The following is a 27,490-nucleotide window of genomic DNA, read 5'->3' on the forward strand; positions in this document are numbered from 1 at the left end:
CCGGCTCGCTCATCAGGGACAAACTTACACTTATAAAGAACATATTCATTTTTTATCACCACATTATGTGTGTAAAGCTGCTTTGAGACAATGTTCATTGTTAAAAGCGCAATACAAATGAAAAAAAATTGTTTTGAATTAAATTAAATAAGATGTTCAAAAAGCACATAGAAAATCTTATTTTAGGTGTTGACAAACTTTTGCTCATATAGTGTATTTTGATATAAATCAGTCATGTGAACACCAGGGACGTTCAGGTGCTACGAAAACAAGTTGTTTTATTTCTTCCACATGGCAGGAGAGAGTGGGGATGAAATAAATACTGGAGCAAGTTTGGAATCAGAATGGATTTTATTTTTAATGGAGGCTCACTGTTATTCTGGCTCAGGCTCCACAGGGAAGCATCGATCTGGTGGTTTTTACAAGTATTGAGCTACATATCTTTGTATAATTCATACCAAAGTTACACTCTGACTCAGCATGTTGACTTCTCTAATCTTGCACTATTGAGACCAAAGTGACCACGGATCTCTGTGGAATTAGCCACTAAGAAATTGGAGCAGATCTTTGGAGTGATATTTATTAACAACATCACAGACATTTTATATATTTAGGGTTATATTTTAGAGAACGTCCAAAAAACAAGGCAGTTTCCAGGTTAGAACATCTTCAAACAATCCAGCACTTTCTCTTAAAGATTCCAACTAGCCTTAAACTCAACTCTAAATAAACCACTGATCGTTACCAAGAAATACATACAGTACATTCAGTCAAAACCCCATATAGTCCTACATCAAAAGTATATTCTACCATTTTATATATTTCCTAATTGTATATACAGGTACTTTTGAAGCAACAATTTCATTCGAGTAACTTTTTGAGTATTTCTTTCCTGAATTTCCCTCTGGGATGAATATAGTGGTTTATAGTGGTTTTCGATCGATTTTCAAGTACTGTATTGTTTTTGCTTTTTATGGCTTCACCTCTGCATGGTTTTACTGTTTGTACCCTTGAAAAACAGTAGTGATTTTTGGATTAACCCACACAAACAGCACTAACTGTTTTGCAAATCAGTCAACAGCATAACCCAATTCTAAAAGATTTGTGGACACCTGTGCATAAGTTTGGTATGTGCTTTTTGTACATCTCATTCCATATTTATTCTGCATTTGATGTTATAACCTTCATTCTTCTGGGAAGATGTTACATTAGATGTTGGTGTGTGCTTGTAGAGATTTCATTCAGCTACAAGAGTATTAATAAAGTCAAGTACTGATGTAGTTTGAGGAGGACTGGGGTGCAGTCAACATTCCAATTCACCCCAATAGGGTTCAGCAAGGTTGAGGTCAGAGCTCTATAGCAGGCTAAGATCTTCCACTCCAACCCATGTAAAGCATATTTACACAAAGCTAGAATTTGTGATAATGTCATGCTGGAAAAGTTTTGAGTCTTCTAGCTCAAGTGAAAAAAAGATTTTAAATTGACATGTTTACAGCCTCATCTATCTCAGATTCAGAGATAATATACAACAGCATTTGTATGTCTATTCTAACCTACCTATCCATAGACTAAAATAGAACATAGCATTAAAATCTTTCTAGTAAATTGAATTAATTTTCTCTGTCAAATAAAACTTCATTTCTAACAGACGATACGGTGTGATCGGAAGACACGAAAGCAGCTGAAGCTTTTTTGCTGTTGTCTAATTTACACATTTACCAAGCACCAATGTGTTGCGCAAAAACGCTCCTTCCAAAATAACTTGTTAAATTCCTTCTCTCTCGTCTCAGGAAATGTCAGCTAGAACATTCATCAGATCCACAGAGGATGAGGGCTAAAAAAATAAAAAAATCTATCTCTGTTGAATGCATTTATTTGGAATTATAGAAATGGCAGGTGAGCTTTGAGAGTAGATGGTGTATGAACGCATCATGAGTGCGTCCAGGGTCCACGCACTTACCTGTGCGGATTTTGGAAAGGAGCAGGTTTGGCTGTGAATGCGTGTTGCGGAGTGATGGATGACTTTGGACAGACGAGTGCCAGGGCTGACACACGGCATTAGGATCAAGGTGGCGGCGCACCGGAGCCTTGGCTATAATACACTCTCGCTCGGCACGGAGGGGCAGACCGGGGAGGTCAGAGAGAAGAGCCAGAGGAACGAGATGTCAGGATGAATTACCATATCATGCAAAACGTAGAGGACGCTGGACAGACGTGTCTCGTCTCGAGATACTCTGTCTCGATTGCAGAGACTGAAGTCATATTCAAATGACAGTGCGGAATTCATTAACTATATTTCGATATTTATCAATTTATCGATTTTTTTATCTTTTGATGATGATAGCGCTACGACTAACTTGTACAAATATTTTTAGTTCTGCGCAGCGGGCAAATGTAGCAGCGTATGGGATACAATACGTTGGGACACTGGCAGGATTTATGTATTTCCTGCCTTGAGAGTTTAGTTGTTTGTGTTAGAGTGAGTATAATTTTCGGTGTTTTTGGTGTTTCAAAGCACAATCTTAGGTCTTGTCTCTCTGCTTTTTATGGGCGTCTCCGAACACGGAAACAGAGCGCTGATTAGTCTCTGGCTACAGTTGTGCTTCTTACTGCTCGCTTTCTTCGGCTCCGCCCTCCACTCGTGAACTGGCACTCGTCCACGTGGCCACAGTGCTTGCTGCCATGTACGTATATACTGTATAGTTTATATACTACAGTACTGTAAATTGCTTTGTTTTGCTAATTATGTACTGTAATTTGTTAATAATTTCTAATTTTTTAGGATTCCTGGGTAGGCTAGGCTATGTCACTTACGATATTTTTAAGTTGCAATGGGGTCATCAGAAAGCATCTCAGTCACAAGTCGGAGACTACATATATATATATATATATATATATATATATATATATATATATATATATATATATATATATATACTGTACACTTGTACTGGTTATATGATGCTTTATACATAAACAAAGCTATTCAGAAATATTGCTGATCTTGAGGATGGACATTTCTAATTAAATCATCATAAAATGTATTATTAATAAAAATAAGTATTTACTCAATTGATAAACCCTGTTTCTAAACAAAAATGTTCAAACCATGAGCCATTCACAGTTTACTTTAATAATCTAAACAGAACGTTTAGCGTGCTAATCTTTAAATTCAATCCTGAACTTTTCCCTGCAAATACTAAAGAAATAAAGAAATCGTTAGTATAAAAACAGTCTATACAGTTCACTATACTTATACAGTGGACTGTATTACAATTTTTGTTTTTGTGGTTATTTTTATTTATTTTTTATTAAATACAGTTATGCATGTTCGCATTGCTAGTCTCTTCTGCTTTCCATTCCCATTTGTCACTACCACATATGTATGTTTTCACTCATGAAATGTCCCCAAACCTGTCTTTGTGTTCATATTTTTCTGCATAGCTTTTCTCACTTCTGTGCTGGATTTTTGTCTTTTTTATACTCCTGTATGTGTTTAGTTTTTCCTGAAGTAACTGGTCCCAGTTCACTACGATTACCAAGCTGTGTATCGTCCCCGTTTTGAGGGTTTCCTAAGTCTCTATCTTGTTTATGATGTCTTGATTTTAATTCTTGTCTATGAATCGCTTGACCTTTGCCTCTCCTACATATTTAAATGTGCATGCTGATTTGGATCTGTTTGTTGTTTGTATTAATTACATATTAATGACATTAATTACAACATTCTTATTCTCCACCTGCATCCACTTTTGCTACCGTGTGTACACTGATTACATGACAATTAGTCATTAAAATCTCATACACCGGTGACTTTAATAATCAGTACAGAAAATTGTAAGCAGTGACCTTTAAACATGCGTGTAACCAGATCCTGAACACAAGAAACTTTCCTCTGCATAAATACAGCATTTTTTGCGACACTGTTATAATATCATGAACATACTTTTAAAGCACATAGTACTGTTTTGCCCTCATCCTTCTACACAAGGAATGATTTATAACTCCATGCATTCTGGTGTAATGTGGGCGACTTTGAGCAATTTAGGTTAATCTGATGAAATGCTTAAACAGTTTTCGTGGCATTTAAAACTCTATAAAAACGTAGTTTAAGTTAAAAGCAAAATGCAGTAATAAGTCAGTAAGAAAGTAAATCAGTTAGATAAGAGCATATAGATTACATTTAAGCCATTTCTCATTAACCACGAGTTCTACGGCGTGACGCAGGGCGTTTAATGCGAGGATGCTGGAGAAATGGGCCGTGTCTTTATGCAAATGCTGCCACGGGGTAAAGGGGCACGGCTCGAAGCGATCCGAGTGCGATGGCGGTTAATAAAGTTTTATTGGGGTTGATGTTGCTCAAGAGCTCGAACTATCCATCATGCATGCAAATGAGGTTTATAAATGAGCACGAGCACGATATCAGCAAATAGCCATTTGGTCTGTGGCAGAATTAATTATTAGTTTTGCTTCCCTGCCAAAATAAAGTGGAATGAGCTTTTGTTTGGGGGGAAAAGCAGATACTTGACAGACACTGATGCACAAATTGCTTAATTTTATCACGTTTTTTTTGTTTGCTTTTTTTGTTTTGGATGAAACAAATGTCAAAAGCAGAGCGGAAATCACCCGTGTTGTTTCTCTCTTATGTCTTTAATATTCAGTCATGTGTTCATTGCTGATGCACACACACACATGCCGCACACACACTCACAATGTTCTAGCAGCAGTGAGGTACGAACTTTAATCTTTTTCACCCCAAGCTCTCTGACTCCATTACAGTCAGACTCTGTTCAGCTCCTGAATGTGAAAAAGCCTATTGTGTGTCACATCTCACCTCATCATGCGTTTAAATGAGCTCAAGGAGCATCGTCTAGCATCACATCACGATTCTACACTGTATAAAGACACGGCTTCGGGGAAAAAATCTTAATCAGCTGCATATTTAAAATAAAATCGAATCTATTTGAAAAAAAAAAAAAAAGAAAAACATTATTCTGCAATTTGATTACCTCAGACAGATGGCAGGTCGGTGCTGGCAGCCGTAATCGAAAGCCAAACGAATGAATTAATATGCACTGTACCATAAAACAGACTGTTCTCTGTTCACCGATTTCTCTGGATCGTTCTTGTCTTCCTCGTTTTTCCTCATTTTTGAAAAATGTATTTGCTTATTTTTTTATTATTATTATTATTTTCCAGACTGGAACGATAAATCTTTTTTGACGTGCTGAAATCACTGCCAGACCCCGGAGCGAAACGTCATACATCACCTGCACGCTAAAAAAGACTGTGATTTATATCATGGCTTGGGGTTGAATTCTGCCTTAATTAGCCGAGCTGGTGAATTCATTTCTTAAGGAGAAGAAGTTGATTAGTTTCATTTAACAGCAGCTCCGATATCTTAACTATCCGAGCACGAAATGAGGAAAAAAAAACAGTTAACCGAGTTATAATTACAGAAAAAGAACTTATTTGAAAACAAATCTACAAAAAAGCCACACTTTTATCTGAGCACGAAGTCCTGAAGAAAACTTAAGAGATTTAAGAGAATTAAATCCAAAAAAATAAACAATTACCCAAGCACTAATTCTCACAGTAATTGGTTTTACTTTGTTGAACATGTTTCTAAGGTCTGTTTATTATATATCGTTGACCTGCTGCGTTCGAGTGCGTCTATTTCATTCTATTCAAATTGTTGAATTCCTCCTTATTTGCTCGTTTCGGTGAGTTGATTTCTGTCTGAGTTTCAGAAGGAGTTGCTTAATTTTAGCACAGAATCAGAAAACAAAGACAGTTATGCTAGAATTATGAAAATATGACTTGAAAATAAAATCCAGAAAGAAGAGCGAAGCCTTAATGTGAGCATGTTCACATCATCCACCATGTGAGCGTGCGCCATGTGAGTGTCTGCCATGCAAGTATCTGCCGTGTAAGTTTTCACTGTGTAAGTGTGCGAAGTGTGAGTGTTTACCTTGTGAGCGTCTGCTGTGTGAGTGTGCACACGTGAGTGTTTGCCTTGTGAGCGTCTGCTGTGTGAGTGTGCAACACGTGAGTGTATGCCTTGTAAGAGTGCGCTCTTTCAGTGTGCGCCACGTGCGTGTATGCTATGTGAGCGTTCGACACGTGAGTGTATGCCTTGTAAGAGTGCGCTCTTTCAGTGTGCGGCACGTGCGTGTATGCAATGTGAGCGTTCGACACGTGAGTGTATGCCTTGTGAGAGTGCGCTCTTCAAGTGTGCGGCACGTGAGTGTATGCTGTGTGAGCGTGCGACACGTGAGTGCATGCCTTGTAAGAGTGCGCTCTTTGAGTGTGCGGCACGTGAGTGTATGCTGTGTGAGTGTTCGACACGTGAGTGTATGCTGTGTGAGTGTTCGACACGTGAGTGTATGCCTTGTAAGAGTGCGCTCTTTCAGTCTGCGGCACATAAGTGTATGCTGTGTGAGTGTGCGACACGTGAGTGTATGCCTTGTAAGAGTGCACTCTTTGAGTGCGCGAAACGTGAGTGTATGCTGTTGTGAGCGTCCACTGTGTGAGTGTGCGCCACTTAAGTGTTTGCTGTGTGCGCATCTGCTTTGTGAGTCCGCAACACGGGAGCTTTCACTGTGTGAGAGTCCGCCGTGTGAGTATGCGCCGTGTGAGTGCTTGCCTTGTAAATGTTCGCTGTGAGTGTGTAACACGAGTGTATGCTTTGTGAGCGTCCGCTGTTTGGGTGTACCACCACGTGAGTATTTGCCATTCGACCGTCTGCCATTTCAGTGTCCGCAATGTGAGTGTTTGCCATTCGACCGTCTACCATATGAGTGTGCGCCCCATGAATGTTGTGTGACACGTGAGTGTGTGCCTTGCATCTGCCGTATGAGTTATGTTACTATAGCGACCAATAACTTACAAAGGTACTAATTAATCTATCGCTGACGTTACAGCTGGAGCTTCTTTCTGACCAATCAGCTTTGAGCATTCCTTTGCACTGTGCTATAACGGCTATAATGATAAAACTAAAGTTAAAACCTCACGTTCTGTAACAGTTTACTGCGAGATTTCTTTTACAAGCGAACCTGGTAAGAGCCGATCTGTTTTCACTCGGGACCTGCGAGAGGAAAATCCAGAGCTCCGTGTCACATTATCATGTAAATGAGAAACAAACAAAATGGCAGAACGGGTTCCTTCTGGAACAGTCCGGCTGTTATGTGCTTCCCCGGTTTGATCAGTTCATACTCTCAAAGTGTAAAAATAAAAAGTTGAGTTGGAGTTGCAGAAGATAAAGTTAACATTAGCGCTCTATCATGAACTTTTTCTCAAAATAAATAAATAAAGCTCCTTTTAAAAAAAGCTCCTTTTCTAAATATTCTACTTATATCTCTTATCTATTTCATTTTTATCTATTTATTCTTTCATTAAAAAAAATAAAACAAAAGCGTCTATTTGATATTTATGGCTATATAGATCTCAGAATCTCAGATCACAGCATCTTGCTATATCACCAAACAGAATATTAGCCATAAAAATCTCCTATAATGGCTGAGAATGAAAACACACCATATGGGCAAAAGTATGTAGACACATGACCATAGGATTTTTTTTTTTACCTTTTTTCGAACATACCATTCCATATTTAGTATCAGTTGCTGTTATAATAACTTTTATTCTTCTGGGAAGAGGTTTTACTAGATTTTTGAGATTTGTGCTTATTCAGCTACAGTACAAGTGTGTTAGTAAAGTCAGATACTGGGGTTACAGTCAGTGTTCCAATTTATCCCAGAGGTGTTCAGTAGGATTGAGGTCAGAACTCTATAGCAGGCCACTCAAGATCTTCCACTCCAACCCATGTAAAGCATATTTTTTATCTTGCTGGAACAGGTTTGGGTCTTCCAGTTCAACTGACACAGAATATCACAATATAGCATAGCAGAAGAAGAATAGCAGAGACTCCCCGCTACTTCTTTCCAGACATTGGCACACTGCTCGGTTACAGAACTGAATAAAACATTCAATCAAACAAGACAAAAAATTGGTTTTCCTGCACTCGAGTGTATCTGTTGCGTTTATCGCCTTCCCATTTTCAACCCCAGAAAGTCATCTGAGTTTGGCAGCAAATCCGTTTCTTGTTTGTCAAGAATGGCTCGTAGCAATTAAAACTAGCGCGTAAGGTGTAAAAAAATTTAAAACTGCCAAAGACGCCTCAATAATGCTGTGCATTTTATTTCTATAAATACTTCACCATATATAACGGCTTCTCAGAGGATCTCAAGATAAAAAGAAGGAACGGACAAAAAAAACGGGAAAAAAATTCTAAACGATCCATTCAGAGAGAATGAGAATTTGCAAAGAAGTGAAATAAAATATAATAAAATAAATGTAAAGTAATCATAATAATCATAATAATAATAGATAATTTTATATATATATAAAAGCTGCTATATTTTCTGAATCAATGTTCACATTATTTGTATCTGTTTCTGCCTGTTCATGATGACTAAGTCCTTCTAGTCTACTTGATCTTAAATGAATGGGATTGTGTTTGGAGTTGTGCCATATCATTAATCATCAGCAGTAGAAAGTAACATAGAACCTAAAAGTTGTGTTCCTAATCTGAGATGCACCTATTAAATCTCAGGTCGATCTCAGGTTCTGATAAATCTTAATCCTCAATCAACGAACGTGTGTTTTTCCTTTTATACATCTATAAAATGAAAACAAAAATATTTCCACATATCGTGCATTTTCATTCCCTCTAGATACACAAAAGTTTGTGGACACCTGAGCATATGATTGGCTTTTTAAACATCTTATTCTACATTTAGTTCCAATTTGCTGGTATAATGAGCTCTTCTGGGAAGATGTTCGAGATTTTGCAGTGCACTTATGGAGATATGTGCTCATTCAGCCACAAGCTTGCTAGTAAAGTCAGCTTCTGATGTAGTGTGAGGAGGCCTGTGGTGCAGTCAGCGTTCCAATTCATCCCGAAGGGCTTTAGATGGGTTGCGTTCAGGTGTCCCAATACGTTTTGTCCATATCGTGCGTGCTGTTTAAATCAGAGCGTTATTTCCCCTTGAAAATATGCGTGAGAAGATTAGATCTCCCATGCCGAGAAACAGTGCTGGAACTTCTCCCGAGCTTTTTAATTTGCTACCTAAATGTTCGGCGCAAGCGTGATAATTATTTCAGACGATCTAAAGTGCGAAATGGGAGAAAAGGCAATGGGAAAATCATTATCGTGCAGGAATTAAAAATGAATCTAATGAGTGAGCATCTGAGCCCGAGGCAGGCGATAGGCAGCCTCGCGAGGCAGAGCCATAAACAATCGATGTGTTTTAGCGAGCCTAAGCAATCGCTGCTGAACGCAACCATCAGACTTGAGAGGAATCGATACTCATACGCGAGTTTGTGCAGCTACAAAAGGAAACTCAGTAATTTAATGAAACAAACCTCTTATTATATTCTGTCAGGAGCATGCAGCTCTGCTCGCGTTATCGACCCGCTCGCTACTTGTTGCCACCCGGATCCTATTAAAGCTCTGTGTAAAGCCATAATCTCAATATTATATTCAGGCCATGGGGACATCAGACACATGCTGATAATCGATTCAAGGAAATATTGTGATGTCGAACGCATGTGATACTGCGAAAATATTGCTGTTACCCCGGCGCTCCGTTTAGCAGCTCTCTAGTTACACAGCGTTATCGGGTGACATTCAGAAGCCATGCTGCACTGCAAAAAAATAACCGTCTAAATATAAAAAATGAAGAAGCTGCAGACTAGAAACAAGTCAAATTAAGTGCCAGTGCAGTTAAATAATTACACTTGGTGAATTTCTTGAATGAAGTAAACATATCTAGGCGTTAGAAAAGAACAAAATGTCTTAAAAATAAGTATTAAAACACTAAATCCAAGCAGTTTAATTAGTGTAATTAACTTGAATCTAGCTTGCTAATAATTTTTTTTAAACAGCTTGCTTTTCTTAATTTGTGTGAAATAATCTTCAAAGTATCGTCATACTATATATTTGTCTTAAAATGAGACAAAGCATTTTAAACTAGAAACAAGATTACAATTTAAAAAATCGAGATTAAGCACGCAAGAGTATTGTCAACAATTATTTATTCAAATGAATGACTAACACACAGTAGTTACGATGCAAAAACAAAGCAAAATCATTACTTACTGCTTCTCTAAATACTTAGTTATTCAATAGTTACATTATTGAATGTATTTTGCCATTTACTGAACACAATACAGTACAAACTACAGAACTTTTGTAAAAGGTTAAAAGAACTTAGTAAAATAAGTACTTATAATAAACATGCTGGATAATGATTGGAAAAAGTGTGAGGTGTTAATAATGCAGTCTTATAATGTGTTATTAGGTTGTAAATAAATGTGTTGGTGTTGACAAAAACAAGAATTTGGAATAAATAATACTAATAAAGTCCTACGTGTGATTACTGAGCATTTTTTCAAGGGCAACCTTAAGACCAGTTATTACAGCTAAAATAAAGTCTTAAAAGATACAAGGCCTTAAATGATGTCTCTAATGGAAATTAAGCTCAATTTGCAATAAAATAGCTAACTTTAAGCTTTACTAAGTAAGAAAGGGTTAAATCTTCAAACATTCATAGGAAATCTTACACTTAGACTTTCTTTCTCCCGTTAGGGGTCGCCACAGCGGATCCTCCGCACGTTTGATTTGGTACATGTTTTACGCTGGATGCCCTTCCTAAAGCAACCCTCCCCAATTTAGCCGGGCTCGGGATGGTTCCGTGACCGGGGATCGAACCCAGGTCGCAGCGGTGAGAGCGCTGCATCTTAACCACTAGACCACCAGGGGACCTAAGAAATCTTACACTTAATTCTTAAAATAAGATCATTAAAACTTTTTTGTCTAGTAAGTCTTGACTAAATGAGGAGTCTTTTCAGTGTGTTGTGCCAAAATCATCGACATCAAGCCATCAAGTCATTCTCAGTAACAATACTTATGTTGCAGCAAGTAAAATTTGTTATTCCCTCAAAGTGGGTCTGCATCCCTTCACTAAATATAATTTAAAAAAGATGTACCGAGATCCTGCAAAACACATCCTTTGAGTCTGTCCTGAACAGATGAAGTCTGTAAGGCTTTCGATGCAATACATTAACACTGGATACATTATATACATTAACTCTTATATATACATTAACGCTTGCTTATTAATAAACATCTCCTTAACAATAAAGTTAACATATTTAATTTACCGTGATTTCCGGACTATTAGGCGCACCCAAATATAAACCGCACCCACTGAATTTTACAAACATTTTTATTTTGAACATAAATAAGCCGCAAACTAATGAGCTTTACACAGGCTTTAACAAAACGACAGTGTCTGGTACACGGCTTGTATCTAAACAGTAGCCTACCAAGTAAGTCATTGTTCACTGTCTTCTTCCTTCCTTTTACAACAATTTCTCTCTAGAGTTTATCTTTTGGCATCATCGTGCGTTTAAAAATCACCATCGGTGAATCTTTTTTCAAGATGCCGTGCAGCCCAGAACACAGGTGAAGTGCGTTTTTTCATGCCCGGTTGATGATGATTCGCATTTCCTGTTGACAGTCCGAGTGAGCGGCAGGTCAAACCTCAGAGGAACCTCATCCATATTTATGATGTGGTGCGGCCCGATTCAGTGGGAGCGCATCTGATTTAATATAAAGAGTTTCATTGGTTTACCTGAACCCGTTCTGCAATTTCATTGGTCTAATGTTATGGGGTTCAGTTTTTTGGCTTGAAGTTTGTGAAACCGGGAAAAACCCTGGAAAATCCAAATATTAGTCGCTTCGTTGTTTAAGCCGTAGGGCTCAAAGTGTGGGAAAAAAGTAGCGGCTTATAGTCCGGAAAATGCGGTACTCATTTGTAGCATACACTGTACGTGTCTCTAATCTAGACACATTTTGACCAATCAAATTCAAGAATCTTATACTACTCTGGTATACTGTAATATTATCTATTGTCTATCATCAAACAGGACAAAAGGAGCAATGTGCATGATTTGAACTTGAGCTTTTTATAATGTGTAGCTTTGTGGCCCAAAGTATACTCTATGAAAATGGACACCTGAATATAAGGTGCTTAAGTGCTTTTTGAACATCCAATTCCACATTTAATCTCCATTTGCTCTAATAGTAAGATCCACTCTTCAGGGAAGATGTTCCACTGAATTTTGGAGTGTGCTTGTGCGAGATTTGTTGCTTATTCAGCCACAAGTGTGTTAGTAAAGTCCAGAGTGAGAGGGCCTGGGCTGCATCGTTCCAGTTCATCCCAAAGGTGTTTAATACTCAAGTCAAGTCAAGTCAATGTATTTCTATAGCACTTTTCACAACAGACATTGTCTCAAAGCAGCTTTACAGAATTTTTTTTTATTTTTGAGCAGCCATGGTAACTGTGGCAGGGAAAAATTCCCTTAGATGTTATGAGGAAGAAATCTTGAGAGAAACCAGACTCACAAGGGAAACTACATAGGGCTAGACAAATCAGATGTCCCAATACTTTTGAACATATTATGTCTGTGAATGAACAATTAAGTTGATCCATTTTTGCTCTTATAATAAGCTTCATTTTTTTCCAAAGGCTTTTCAAAAAAAATTCCTTCAGCATGAGACGCGTTCTAAAAAAAGAAATTGTATCCTGCACTGCCTCCTATTCATGTTTATGTTTCATATTTGTCACACACAATCTGTTCGTTCTGAAGACTCAGTCGCATCCATATCACACACGTGGTGCACAGAACAGCTGGTGCAGAATCCGACACATCTGTAGCACAAGACTGACTGCAAACAAGCAGTACAACGTGACGTGATGCAAAGCAACACGAGCAGCCGAGCGAAAACACAGCAGAGCACGAAAATCATGCAGTACCAGTCAAAAGTTTCAGCACACCTAGAGCTCCCACTGTTATATTCCAGTTTAACCCTTTAAACTTGTACATAGATACAGGCGATGGACAAAAGTTTGTGGACATCTGACCATAAGGACGTATGGGCGTTTTGAACATTTTGAACCTATTCCATATTTGGTCCCTATTTGCTGTTTTAATAACCTTATAGTGGAAGATGTTGCACTAGATTTTGGATTGTGCTTTTTTTTGTTAAATGAACAAACACACATACACACAAACCAGACACAAGCATCTATTAAAACCCACCAGCAGAACATCCTGTATAAAAAGTTTGGATCAATAAGTGTTTGCTATTCACTCGCTCTGCATTATGTGTTTAAAAAAGACCACACTTCTAGGATTTGAGCTGAGAGTCTGAATCGTTTTGATTTTTCCCAACAAAAAAAAAAAACAAACATCTCGAGAGCAGCACAGCGACGACGTCTCCGTCTGTAAGATCGTAGAAACGAGCGAGAAATGGTTGATCTTTCCTGTGGCCTTCGTATGCAAGGTATGAAAAAAAGCTTTCAGGTCTCCTTTCATCATGCTAGAGCAAAGCCACGGCTTGCAGCAAGGACAAAAATTAGATGATTTGTGCAGAAAACACACACGCAGGCATTCACACAAGCACACCCATACACAGGCCATAAGGGCTGTGAGAAAATTGCAAGCAGATGGCAGATGGCAAATAAACATGCAGGCTTCCTTCACTCTGAGTTTTTGCACTATGCATCAGATTTACCTGACCTCCCCCCTGCACACACACACACACACACACACACACACACACACATACACACACACACACATACACTCACACAAATTGAATCTCAGGATTCTCCCTATGGGTGAAGAGTCTATTCTAAAACCCACTCTCATTTCTGTCAGTGCCAAATGCTTCGATCAGCAGAGGGGCGGAGACTTTTTCTTCTGACTGGAAATAAAGGTGTGTCATTAGCTACCAGTTTCAGTGTGTGTGTGTGTGTGTGTGTGTGTGTGTATTTTATATGTGTATATATATATATATTTCGTTTGCAGACACATTGTCATGTATCGTATGTGCTTTTTGAGCAACGCATTTCACATTTAGTCCCAATTTGCTTTTATAATACCTTCGACTCTTCTAGGAAGGTGTTCCACCAGATGTTGGCGTGTGCTTGTAGACATTTGTGGTCATCAGCCAGGTGTTAGTAAAGTCAGGTAGTGATGTGGAATGCGGAGGTGAAAGGTATTCGGTAGGGTTGAGATCAGAGCTCTACTGTAGGCCATTTAAGAGTTTCCTAAATGGCCTCATTAAGAGTTTCCTCTTCAAACCATGTAAATGATATCTTCATGGAGCTCGCTTTGTGCAAAAGGGTATTGCCATGCTGGAACAGGGTTCGGTTTCCAAGTTCAAGTGAACGCAAAATTTTATTATACCACATCCAAAGACAATTGTGTGCCCCTGGTGCTGTGGTAACAGTTTTGAGAAGAACCACATATGGCAGGAAAGGTCAGGTGACCCAATTCTTTTGTCCATATAGTGTATTTTTAAGGTCACACAAATGTATAGGATGTCTTTGTTTTTTTATTAGAACTAGGAGGGTCTTCTAGCACAAAGCCAGCACCATGAAGATATGGTTAGAGTGGAAGATCTTGAGTGGCCTTCTATAGAGATCTGTTGAACACCTTCGGGATTAATTCTGGACATGGACTGCACCACAGGCCTCCTCACCTTACATCATGGATAAATGAGCACAAATCTCCACAAGCAGACTCCAAAATCTAGTGGAGCATCTTCCCAGAAGAGCGGAGGTTATTAAAATAGCAAATTGGGAATTGAAGTGGAATGAGATGTTCAAAAAAAAACACATGAACCTTGGGGTCAATTGTCCACAAACCTTTGTCCATAGTACCATTATACATCATTCCTCATAATCATCGGCTTTTTTTTCTAATAGGATGTGTCACTAGACTTGTTCTTGGAAAAACCCCTTTTAAAGTCTCACCACTCGCCACTTCTTTCTGAAACCAAACCCCCGAAGCCTTGAGACTGTCAGAAGATGATGAGATAACAGCAGGGGGTGGGATTTTGCTCCGTGCCTCCACCAGCTTCTCCTCATCTCAGCGGTATGTGACTGAGGTTCACACCACCTGACAGTTTCATCCGGGTGGTGCTCACCTGTCAGGGCTCAGAGAGTACCGATCCCTCTTTCTCGCTCTCTCTCTCTCGCTTTCTTTTTTAACACTCCCCGTCCGAACAATGTTATGATCTTACTCTGGCTCTCCAGGCCACGTCTCATTACTACACTCCATGGGGAATGACTTCCTGGAGGTAACTCTATTTCCACAAGGCAGCGTGAATCTTCTCTTTGGCTTCTCGTAGACCTGTTATTGAATTCCTTTTGCTTCTTTAGGAAAGCTCAACTTTTCTTTCTCTCTCTCTCTCTCTCTCTCTCTCTCTTTTTGAAGAGTTATTTTGCTCATCAATGCTGGACAGGTGTGTCGAGCAGGAGGGTGGAGTCTCGTGGAATGTGGGGGTGGTTTCAGGATTTTGATATCAGGACGTCATCGGTGTGTTTGTTGTTATGGACGGAAATCATTTTGTCTTGCGTATACGTTGCATCGTCTTGTAGCTCTTTATATACGCATTAATGGGAAGGAGTTAAATTACTCTGTGTATTGCGATATGTGAAATGATGTCTAGAGCTATATGTGTTTCTTCACTATGGAGTTGGAGGCACACAATTGTATCTGACTTCTGTATCTGGTTGCATGACATTTTCCCTTCACTTCAATTAACAGACTCAGAACTGTTCCAGCATGACAATACCTCTGTGCACAAAGTCAGCTCTATGAAGATATGGTTCAAATGGGTCAGGGTGGAAAATCTTATGTTGGAATTGCAATGCTGACTGCTAACACCCTTGTGGCTGAATGAGCACAAATTTCCATAAACACCCTTTTTTAATCTAGTAGAACATCTTCCCAGAAGAGTGGAGGTTATTATAACTATTATAGGCACTAAGGTTTATAAAGTGTATCAAACAGCGTAATGCTCAGCCACAATGTTCAATTCAATTCATTTTTTTTTTGTATAGCACCTTTAACAAAGGAAATTGTCTCAAAGTATCATTAAAGAGATAAAGAGGTTATACAATTCTATAAATGGGTAATGGGTAACGTCCCAAAATTAGTCCTTATAAGTTTTTTCTTTATAAGGTTATGTTGACTGATCAAGTCAATTTCATTTACATGTTATTTCATTAATGTGGGTGAGGGGAAGGGGGAGATTTGGATTGGGGGAAAGGAGCCTTTCCTTGTTCCTCACTCTCACCTATTCCATCATTCAATTTAAATTCTAGTGATAGAAGCATCTGTAAAGATCTAGCTCTGGATGTATAACAATCTGCAATTCATTTTAATTTACTTAAAAATTTGCCCCCATAGTCACAAAGTCATGTCAAACAATTTAATCAAATTCACAATGCAGTATTTAAGCACCGCCCACTTCATTCTGCATATGACTGACATGCTTGGTTACTGATCATGCCAATTCAGTCATTACAATATACATGTTCATTTCTTTAAAAAAAAACACAGTGTATTAAAAGTAAAAACATTTTCCTCATAGATAAATGTTTTTCCCATCCTGCCAATCCATGATTTAATTATCATTGTTCGTTTATTCACCTGAAGGCATCTCGTTGAAAAAGAGACATCTCCCAGGGACAGGTTTATTTTTATTTCTGGCCTAATTAGTAAAGTAACATGAAGAAGTATTTGATGTTTGTTCTCCGTGTTCATAGTGGGCGGAAAATGTCTTATTAACTTATTATTGGTTGAGCTTTGAATCCAATTTTATGTAACTGGACCGTCACAAAGTTTGCTATCGTAGCTCTAGAAAGAGCCAAAAATCCTACCGAATTTTAGGACAAACTCAAACTGAGCTTTGGATTAGCTTGGAATCAAAGCAGGTCAACGGTGCCAGGACGTTAATTAGCAAGGCGCTTTTGCCAACAGGACATTACGGCTGGCGCCAGCTCCTAATCCACATTGGAGAGACAGAAAAAAAAAAAAAAAAACATGCCAGGGTATTTGTATTGTGATTGGGTTTTGCTACGAAGCACCTGCTCTGGTATTGTTGGAAAGTCTCTATCCCTTTCTGTCTCAGACTCTCAGTGCCAAGTACGAAGAAAGTGCAGGGTGGCATGGCTGAAATGTCTCAGAGCAACTGCTGGCATACGAGGCTGAAGAAGCGTCGAGAGTCAAACACACAGAGACCCCCTACCTGCTGAGACTTTGAGTGCTTTCACCTCAGAGACAGCTGAAACCTGCCGAACCTAGCATTACCTTAGCAGCTGAGACCAGGAACAGGTGCAATTAGAGCCATTAGGTTGCTTAATTAACAGATTGCTGTCAGCCTGAGCAAAAAAAAGAAGGCGGCGAATCCTTTTCCTCGCTCTCCGCCCAGGCTGTGCCCTTTTCAGGAGTTACCACACAATCACCACTACTCGGCTTTGGAGTACTGCTTCATTTAAAACTTAATGAGCTTTCGAGAACTTCACTGGAGTTCATTATAGCTTGAATTAAAGGGCAAAAAAAAGTGTCTCTGGGAAAGCAACAAATCAATAAGGTCTGCGTAGAGCTCTATTCACATGGCTGCAAACCATGGCGAACCAAAATAACCTGCTGGACTGGTGCTTCCTGGTTTGTTTTTTCCAAAGACCACTTGTCACATCTGCACCACAATAACCCATCGCCCATTCACTATTAACCCATAAACCATTAACAATTCACTCTTATCAGATCTGATCACAAGCTAATTCATAAGAGATTAGTATTATGGATGACTAATATAACAAACAAACAAACAGGACTTCTATCTGGTTGGATCGAAACGTTTTACTACTCGTCTGAGCAGCTTCTTTAGTCTGAGGGAAGTTGGCAAGATTCCACAAATTAAGAGACAAGAGGCTAGGTGTTAGCTTAGTGGTTAAGGCATTGGACTTTGGCTGAGAAGATCGTGATTTAAATTTACAGGCAATTCCAATCTGCTAATACCTGGGCCCCTGAGCAAGACCCTTAACTCTGTTAACTCGAGATAAATGCCAAAGAAAGTAAATGACAAGAGGTTAAGATACAAAAGGGAAATAAGAGAGGGGAGGGAGCTGTCTGGAGAAAGGGGCTGTCTGGAGTAGTTACCCCTACTATACCTCCATTTGCTCTCCTTCTCTGGAGTAGTTACTCCCCTTACTCCTTATAGCTCCCTCCCCACTCTCACTTCACCTCTCACTCTTAACGGAGCATACCAATTTGTGGAATGTTGCCAACTTTCCTCAGGCTGAAGAAGCTGCTCGGATAAGTACTGTAAAACGTTTCGATCCAACCAGATAGCTGGAGTCCAGTCAACATGACTCATCTTCCAGATAAGATAAGATATACTTTTATAATCATTGATATAGTGACGTTTTCTGTATGGAGAAGTCAATATAATTTTTGGAAAAAGTTTATTGCCATTTGCACAGGTTCTTTGCCGTACCTGGGCACTGGAATTCTTGTGCATTGTGAGTCAACTTGAGTCACAAACACAACACCAATAAAACGATTCGGAGAGTTGTGCTTTGTCGAACAATGGGGAGCGCCATCTTGAAAATCATTTGTCTCAATAAGCAAAAATGAAATTATAATCTAGTTTTGTGGTTTTCTGCATAGATACACTATTAAAGTATTGGACAAAAGTACTGGGACACCTGACTTTTCCAGCCATATGTGGTTCTTTATAAAATTGTTAACACAAATTTAGGGCCACACATTTGTATAGGATGTCATAAAAAGATTTAATAATGAAAAAAAAAAAAATAATATATATATATATATATATATATATATATATATATATATATATATATATATATATATATAGAAAGAAAGAAAGAAAGAAAGAAAGAAAGAAAGAAAGAAAATATGTTTTTGTTTTGTTGTGGCACTGCTCTAGCTTTGGTGAATAACTAAATAAAAATAAATAAATTAGTGTTTACCCCAGCATTAGCTTTAAACTCTGAACTAATTCGACGGAAATTCGAGCTGCATCATTAACCTCTGTCGGAGTTAAATGAACATGGTGTCATTGCTGTGCAGATGCTTTCGATGTTTATTGTGTGTTGTATCGCTGCAGGAATAAAATCTGTGTGTTTTTAATCCTCGTGGTAAGAAGATGCTTGTGGCGACGCCTGACTCGCACACTTTAACACTTCCTCGATTTGCAAATGAGCGACTCGATTCCGACACGGGCGTGTCATCGCCTGTGTTAAGCTGTATGCCTCTTTAGAAACGGTGAAAATTAAAATGACACTCTGCCATAAACAGAAGTGAAAGCATTACAGTTGCTAGGCCTGGGTGATAAGGCGCTATTATATCATCATCATCATCACGATACCTGAAATCACAATATTCTTTTACAATGTCCTAGTAATTTGAAAACTTTTTTAAAATACCTCTTTTAAGTATTACAATTCTATAACAAAGTCTGTCAAAAATGACTGACTTTTTAATTGTTAGGATTTATAGCTGTGGACTATGATTCTCATCTACCAATGACCACTGCACAATTACATGACTGTCATATATCACTAATCTCTCAGACCTGTTCTTTGTAACTCTTGATTATCACATGACATAAATATATATATATATATATGCCATGAGGCTTTGCCATGAGGTGACATGTTGAACCTTCATGGTCAGTATGAGAGGATTGTTCTTAAAGCACCACATTTTAACTGCTCTAATACAAGATATACACATTTGCATGGTCCTGACAATCAGACAGAAACATGAACATGATAAATAGGACATGTGGCTTTGCAGGGTTACACGACATACAGCTGTTATCACTTAGGGTGTACTCACTTTTGTTGCCAGTTATTCAGACAATAATGGCTGTATGTTGATTTTTTTTAGAGGACAGTAAATCTGTACTGCTATACAAGCTGCACATTGACTATTCTAACATATATCCAAATTTTATTTCTATAGTATTCTAGGGGTCTAACGGTACACAGAATTCATGTTTTTTAAGTCACGGTTCAAATCGGTTCATTTTAGGTACGGTTAGGGGAAAGAAATGCAAAACATAAAATTGCTTGTCGTTTTTTTATTAACACACTTTATTATTATCAACATGTGTGTTTTCTGTTTCTGTGATTATTGTTGTATGTAGCATCAGGGTTCAGGAGGAACGTTGTTTCATTTCACAGTGTACTGCGTCAGCAATATATGGTTGAAATGACAATAAAAGCTTCTTGACTCTTGACTTGACTGGATGTTCCTTATGTACTTATGGAGATTTGTGGTCATTCCACCCAGAAGGTGTTAGTCAAGTCAGTTAATGATGTAGGGGGAGTCCCCATGTGCAGTCAGCGTTCCAATTCATCCCAGAAGTATTCAGTAGGATTGAGGTCAGAGCTCTATAGCACACCACTCAAGATCTTTCACTCCAACTTATGTAAACCATACAGTATTTTCATGGAGCTCACTTTGTACACAGGAGCACTGTTATGCTTGAACAGGTTTAGCAAAGAACCACATTTGGCTGTCAGGCATCCTAATACTTTTGTCTACAAATATATATAATATACACACCTATTTTTTTTATTGTTTATGAGTCACATGCATGTTCCTTTGTTTATATGCAACAAACCATGTGATTTAATTGTATGAAGATTCACTCTTTAACCAAACAAATATACAAATTTACAAATGTTAAACTTTCTGGTTGAAAAAACCCCCTTAGTTTGAGCAACTTCTTAGAATATATATAGTGTGTGAATGTGTGCTTGTGTGTGTGTGTGTGTGTGTGAAGGACTTGGACATAATCTCTACAATAATATATAATGCGTAGAGTGCTTATGATTGACATGATGGTAATTATCATCAATGCCAAGAAGGACTTGTATAACATGAGCAGATGGTGTCCAAACATGGCAGTGAGCAACAGCTCGATAGTCTCCTCATCTTCTTGTTTCTTTTTCTCCGAGTGAGGCATCTTTGTTTCGGTTTTAACTACAAGCCTTTAACGCTTGAGCAGGAAGACAAGAGCAGATGTCCGTCTTACTGGAATTATCTCATCATCACCCAGAGATTTCCCTGATCAGCCCCCTCTAATGAATCTCCTCAAGCCTGCTCTTGGAATTTCCTGGAAAATTACATGTTTTAAAGAAAGCAAATCCCCACAAGAATCGGATTCGGGTTAATTGATTAATTTGTGTAAAGAACACGCTCGACCGTTTGCTGTTTCTCCAAACTTTGCCAGTCAAAAGACAAACCTCTGTTCATGTAGCTGTAGTAACGTGAACCGGCGTGCTAACAGCAAACCGATGATCCGTTAAGTCCAGGTGCAGGAAATGAGGCTTTGTAAATGCAATAAGAAAATTTATTTGTTTCGATTTGACTCGGGCCCACGGGAAAGAGGCGTGTAGAACATCAGGACATAATGAGCAGATTCATCCATCCAGTCGAGTCTCTCATTAAAACCGGACGAGCTTTCCCAAGCGTCCGGGCCTCCTCTTAAAAAAAAAAACAGCATTTGTATAATGATTAATCCTTTTTTTTGCTTTGAGCACCACATTTCTGCTTTCTAGTTATACTTTTTTTTTATCAAGGTTAAAATACTGAACTATTGTGTGCTCTGTTTTACCAGTTTTTTTTCTTTCTTTTTTTTTAAATGCATGATTCTGTGATTTAGCAACAATGAAAAGTAGAAGCAACAGTGCAATTATTTTCAATCAATCAATACTGTAATCTATTAGAGGTTTTTTAGAAATCATTATTGACTATTTTTAATGTTCAATACCTTTTTTTAATCACGTTTATGTCATTCTACCTCAAGGCTACCTTTTCATTTATTTTTGTATAAAGTGGAATAAATATAAACATGAATGAATGAATTATGAATCATTTTTATTAGTAGTAGTTTTAATAATAATTTATACTACTACTAATAATAATAATGAATTGATAATTATATAACTGTACATGTATAATACTATATCCCAGTACTTTTGTTCATTCTGATGTTTTTGCGATCGATTTTATCAGAAGCTTAGATCTGCATCGGCGCTATGGATTAGCACTCCGGGGAATCGTTGTACTAGCTCCTGGCAGGTTCTTGGACCAGCGCCACCATAATATTTTATCATATGTGCCATAGCTTGTGTTTGTATCGATCCTCAGCGCTGGCTGGTCTGAGCACTTTCGACTTAGCAGCATGACAAATTCCCGTGACATGAGAACTTCTAACAAGCGAGGCAGATCGCATTCCGTACGCCGGAAATCTGTAGAGAGGAAACCGGGGAAAGCATGACCGTATCATTTTTACCATCTGGCTGTAGCCCTCATCAATCATCCATGTTGTCTTGGTGCTTTGTGGTCACCTTAGTGAGAGCTCAGCCTTGGTGAGAGCTCAGCCCAAACATCTCGGCGTTATACGATATATAAGCATCTGTATGGTAATCAGGTTACATGTTTTCTTTTATTTTTTTATGAACAAAGTTTTTCGCTTGTACGAAAATATTATAGGTATAATCACATAGTTGAAATGCCAGATCAAATTGGAAATTTTTCTCATTGCACACCAAGGGCTTGCATGGAATAATCTGAATAATCAGACTGTGATTTTTTTTTCACATGAGTGCAGAAAGTCAAGTATTTCAAAGGAAAAGCTTAAGGTTAAAGTTAGAAAAAGGAGTCGGGATTAGAGGAATTTTTTTTTTTATACAATTGAAATTTGATAAATTCCATATATCCTTGCTTCTTGAATTCTTGCTGAATGTTTGCAGTAGTTATAAATAACGAAGCGACGTTGGCACGTAGACTCTTTCTCTCATCTGGCTTTCATAATTTCTTTGCTTTTATTTCTCCTCTACTTTATATATTTCACCCTTGCTTAGGTGCAGTGGAGAACAGTAACGAAGTAAATGTAATACGTTAGTGTACTTAAGTAGCTTTTTCGCGTATCCGTACTTTACTGACGTATTTCCATTTGTGAAGTCTTTTACTTCAAATTCAAAGTGAAATATCTTACTTTTTTTTTTAACTGCATTTTGCTAAATCAGACGTTCCATTTTATTTATGAGCGGACACAGCAAGCCACCAATCAGGGTAGAGCTGTTTTAAACTTGTTTTGATTTGGTGGTATCTACTTAGCAGGAACATAGCGTTCAGTGTCAGTTCAACAGCAAAGCAGAACATTTAGAATACAATAAATGATTGAAGAAACTCCTGCCTCGAACTCGCCACAACACTCGTGGTCTTATTTGTGCGATTTTTTTAAGTCGTTGAAAAGAAGGTTTTGGGCTTGTGTTAATTAAAATAGATATCAATTAATGTTTGCCTCATTAATATCAATCTAATAATATATTGGTGTGTTAAGAGTCACATAATTTAGGCTTGTTTACAACAGCTTAAAAAGCTTGTGTCTTGTTACAAAAATGTTCAAAGGAACATCATAGCCATAATAAATCATAGAACTTTGGATAATTAAGTACATTTAAAGGCAAATACTTTTGTATTTTTTTACTCAGGTGAAAGTTTAAAGGGAGTAATATTTTACAGAGTATATCTCAAATATATGGTTTATGTACTTCGTCCACCACTGCTTATGTGTATGCATAAGTGCAGATGTACAAGAATGGCCTTTGAGCATCTGAAGCTTATAATGTCAATAATTAATGGAACATTTTGAACCTTTTGTATTGTAACATATGGAACCTTTTGTATAAGATGTAATTATTATTGTGTCTGTTATATTAACTGATCTAACGATGATGTGCAGTGTGGTCAGAGTGTGAGCCGCCATATTGAATTGATGCCATTACTGTAAACAGGGAAGGAATTGGTAGTTAGCGAATCTACTTATATGGACTATTTCTAGCTAACTTTATATTCTAAAAACAACATTCCTTGTGTGAACGCTTCTGCAAAAAATTCCCGCTGCCCCATGGACATTCCTGTAAAGCAATATAAGATTGGTTTTATTTATGAAAACCCCATCGGAGAGCTAGAGTTTATTATATTTTAGACATACTCTAGCGGAGGAATGCTCAGAGAACCAAACTGTATCATCTGCTTTCACTTTAAAGAACAAAAATAAAAAGGAAAAAAAAAAAGAGGACGAGGTGCTCCCTCGAACAGGAGACAAAGTCTACTTGAGATGTCAGCATGACATGGCGACGAACGTGTTTACAGAGCAAACGTATTTCTGAGCTAAATCACCTGCTTCTGTGAAATACCTCCTTGTTTCTTTCCTTTACTTTCTGCTTTAATGAGATAACACTTCACACGTAAATGGCGCACGGCAGGGGAAGATTAAAACGCGCAGTTGCCACCTTCCACAAATGTTTACTAAATCTACCTGTGAGAGCAGGTTTAATATTTCACAACTCATTTGAAAGTTGTGTTACATTGAGGATGATCTGATGGTGTTACATAGTACGAATGAGCTGCATCTGTAAAGCTTTGGACGAAATCATTATCAAGTAGTAAGAACACCACTTACAACATGTGCGAAAACATGGACACCTTTAGAAAGGCATTTTTATGCTTACTCTGAGCATATAAGCTTCCTCATAATGCTCATGCCAAGGTGAGTTCAGAGAGTTGTCCACAGAGATGACAAGATCTTGATATGGAGAGCAATCACCTGGGATGAAGAGCAGATCGGTTTTGCTGGGATAAAGCTTGATCCCAATGAGAAATCTGCCAGACATGCCTGAGATCCAAGCAGACACAGCCTGTAAGGAAAAAGGAGAGAATTAGTTATGTTTTATTTGCATATAAATGGTATGAAAACCCATCTGAATATATGACTTTGCCTAGAGATTGAGTCTAAATTAAGACCAGGAGAGGACTGAGTACTGAGCCTTGTGGTACACTAGTGAAGAGTCTGTGAGGAGCATATGTGGATCCTCCCCATGTCACCTGACCAACCTTCCAAGTAGGAAGCAAACCATTGCCAAGCTGTGAGTCATATGTCAAAGGGTGCAGACGGGTCAAAGAGGATAAGGAATGATGACAGCTTGTCAGATTGCAGCTTCTCAGTGACAGCCGAGAGGGCATCGCTGTGGTGTGTGCCACCTTAAAGTCAGATTTGAGTTTCTCTGATCTTGGAGGTTGATCTGTTTAATCTGCGAAAATTGATGGAAGATATAGACGATATGTTCAAGGATTTTAAAGAGAAAAGAAAGAAGTGACATAACGTAAAGACATGGGGTGTTTTATTTTTTATGTTAAACAAAACAGTACATGAAAGCCTGGCACACTTCAGATTGTACTTGATTTCCTTTTAGTAAAACTTGTCACTTTCCTTATTTTTTATTATTAATGTGTGTGTTTCCAAAGTGCACTCTTGAAGTATTTTTTTTTCTTTTCGGTTTTAGGATCTTGTGCTGTGTTCCTTCAGCAGCCCCATGATGTGGTGGTGGTGGCAGGGCAGCCTGTAACTCTAGCGTGTGCAATCACCGGCTACCATGGCATGGTCCTGTGGGTCAAAGACGGCCTGGCCCTTGGAGTTAATCGGGACATGTCAGGTCAGTTACATAACACACTTGTTGAACTTTACATGTAATATCTTTTCACTGTTCTTTCCTCTTTGCTCCAAGTAAAGCAGCATGAAAGATATTGTTTGTCTTTAATTGAATCAAATGTACGACGTATTAGTGCCATCTTTAAAAAAAAGAGAGTAAAATATAAGATTACGAACATATAGTGGTAGCAATATGAGAATAAAGTCATAGCACAAACAGAATAAAGTGTTGAGTGTGGCAGTGTTGAATTCCTTTAGGGTCAGTTATTTTGATCATCATCCTCATAGTCTCTTGAGAAACATCTCCTTTACATATAGCAAGCAGATGTAACCATCGATATCATTCAGACTGCACAGAACTGGCAATTTCCCCAATGTCTCTCTAAATTTTTTTTTCTGAATAAATTAAGTTTTCTACTGAACCTCTGTAATGTCCATTCACTAATTATAACTCTGTGCTAATGTGGAGTTAAAGTAGGCTTTAAATCCTAACCTAAAGTAGGATTTAACCAAATCCTCCACATCCATTTAATGCAAAACTGCTAAATGTTTCTGGGATTTTTCACAAACTGTTACCACTTTATTCTTCTCACGCTATTTCTTTATTCTCAAAATGTTTTTACTTTTAATCTTGTAATTTCGACTTTATTATCATAGTGCTACAACTTTAATCTAATTATCTATCTATCTATCTATTTTTTTTTTTTAGGTGGCACTAAAAACGCCATTGTACAAATGATACAAGTGCTATTAAAAGCAAATGAAATCACTCTATGTGTGTATTTTAAAGCAATTCCTGTCCCATTATGTAATTATGACATTATCTAATGAAGTTTTTTGGTTTGACTTGACTTTATCATCATGTGCTTTGTAAATTGAAAAATTGAAAATGACAATTCTTTCTGCAAAGTTGTGTATTTTGCCATTAGGTTTGATTATTAAAACATCTGTTAAGATTATATAATAAGCAAGTCTGTGAAAGTCTACTTAATAGATCATGTGGTGTTTTGATGATACTTATGGTGGTGATAGTAGCGATGATGATGATGATGATGAGAGCACTGTTGAACATGTCAATACAAATTCCTCAGCTCTTTAAGTTAATTCAAGATTCATGCTTCAAAATTCAGGGTAGTGAGGATAAGCATGAAGGCCATGGTGTATGATAAACATCATTCTCATCCTCAATAAAGACATTCAGTGAACCCTTAGGGCTTGTAAATATGACTGAAGTTGTCCTGGCAAGACCATGCTCAGAGCAACAGGATGGAAATAGTTTATCATTAGACAAAATAACTTGCTGTAGTGATGCTTCACTCAGAGTATGCTCAGAAAGGTCTAGTCACAATGGTGGTAGCTTTGGTTTATAATATGGAAAAAAGTATTAGTACACGTGTATTTCTCAGCCTTATGTGGTTTTTCCTAAACTTTTACCTCAAAGTTGAAACCACACAATTGTATAAGATCCCTTTGAATGTGGTAGCAATACATTTTCCTTTCACTTGAACTAGGAGACCCAAAAATGTTCCAGATGCTACAGAGCTCTGGCCTCAACCATATTGAACCCCTGGCCTCCTCACCCTGCATCAGTAGCTGACTTTACTAAAGCCCTTGTAGCTGAATGAGCACAAATCTCCACAAGAACACTCCAAAAGCTAGTAGAACATCTTCCTAAAAGAGTGGAGGTTTTATAACAGCAAGTGGGGATTAATTTTGGAATGGGATGTTCAAAAAACACGTGAATCTTATAGTCAGGTTTTCATAAACTTTGATCTAATTACATGATGGTAAAAGATACACAATGGAAACTAAAATAAGAAGACCTCCTTAGAGACAAAGGAACCAAGCAACTGGACAGTTTCTTTTTTTTTCTATTTTTAAATGAATTTGTTTTCTTATTGTTTTCTTTTTTGACTGCAATCCCACCCCCTCCTCCCATCGCTGTACTAATGTTAATTTATGCAGTAACCCAAAAAAAAAGCACAAAGAGATTGCACACCTGTCCTGAACATCACTTCTGCACCTGTG

At 38.0% G+C, this 27,490-nt stretch overlaps 1 protein-coding gene across 3 annotated transcripts in view; it reads left to right on the forward strand.

Annotated features, from left to right (window-relative positions):
* The window catches only part of kirrel3a (kirre like nephrin family adhesion molecule 3a), a 140,056-nt gene that overhangs the window by 61,376 nt on the left and 51,190 nt on the right, over window positions 1-27,490 (forward strand). For all 3 annotated transcript variants that reach the window (XM_083568530.1, XM_083568532.1, XM_083568531.1), the window contains exon 2: window positions 25,317-25,466. In XM_083568530.1, the coding sequence (XP_083424656.1) occupies window positions 25,317-25,466 (150 nt within the window). The remainder of the gene's footprint in view (window positions 1-25,316; window positions 25,467-27,490) is intronic.

Source organism: Silurus aristotelis, assembly GCF_946808225.1.
Source record: "Silurus aristotelis genome assembly, chromosome: 18".
Lineage (NCBI taxonomy): Eukaryota > Metazoa > Chordata > Actinopteri > Siluriformes > Siluridae > Silurus > Silurus aristotelis.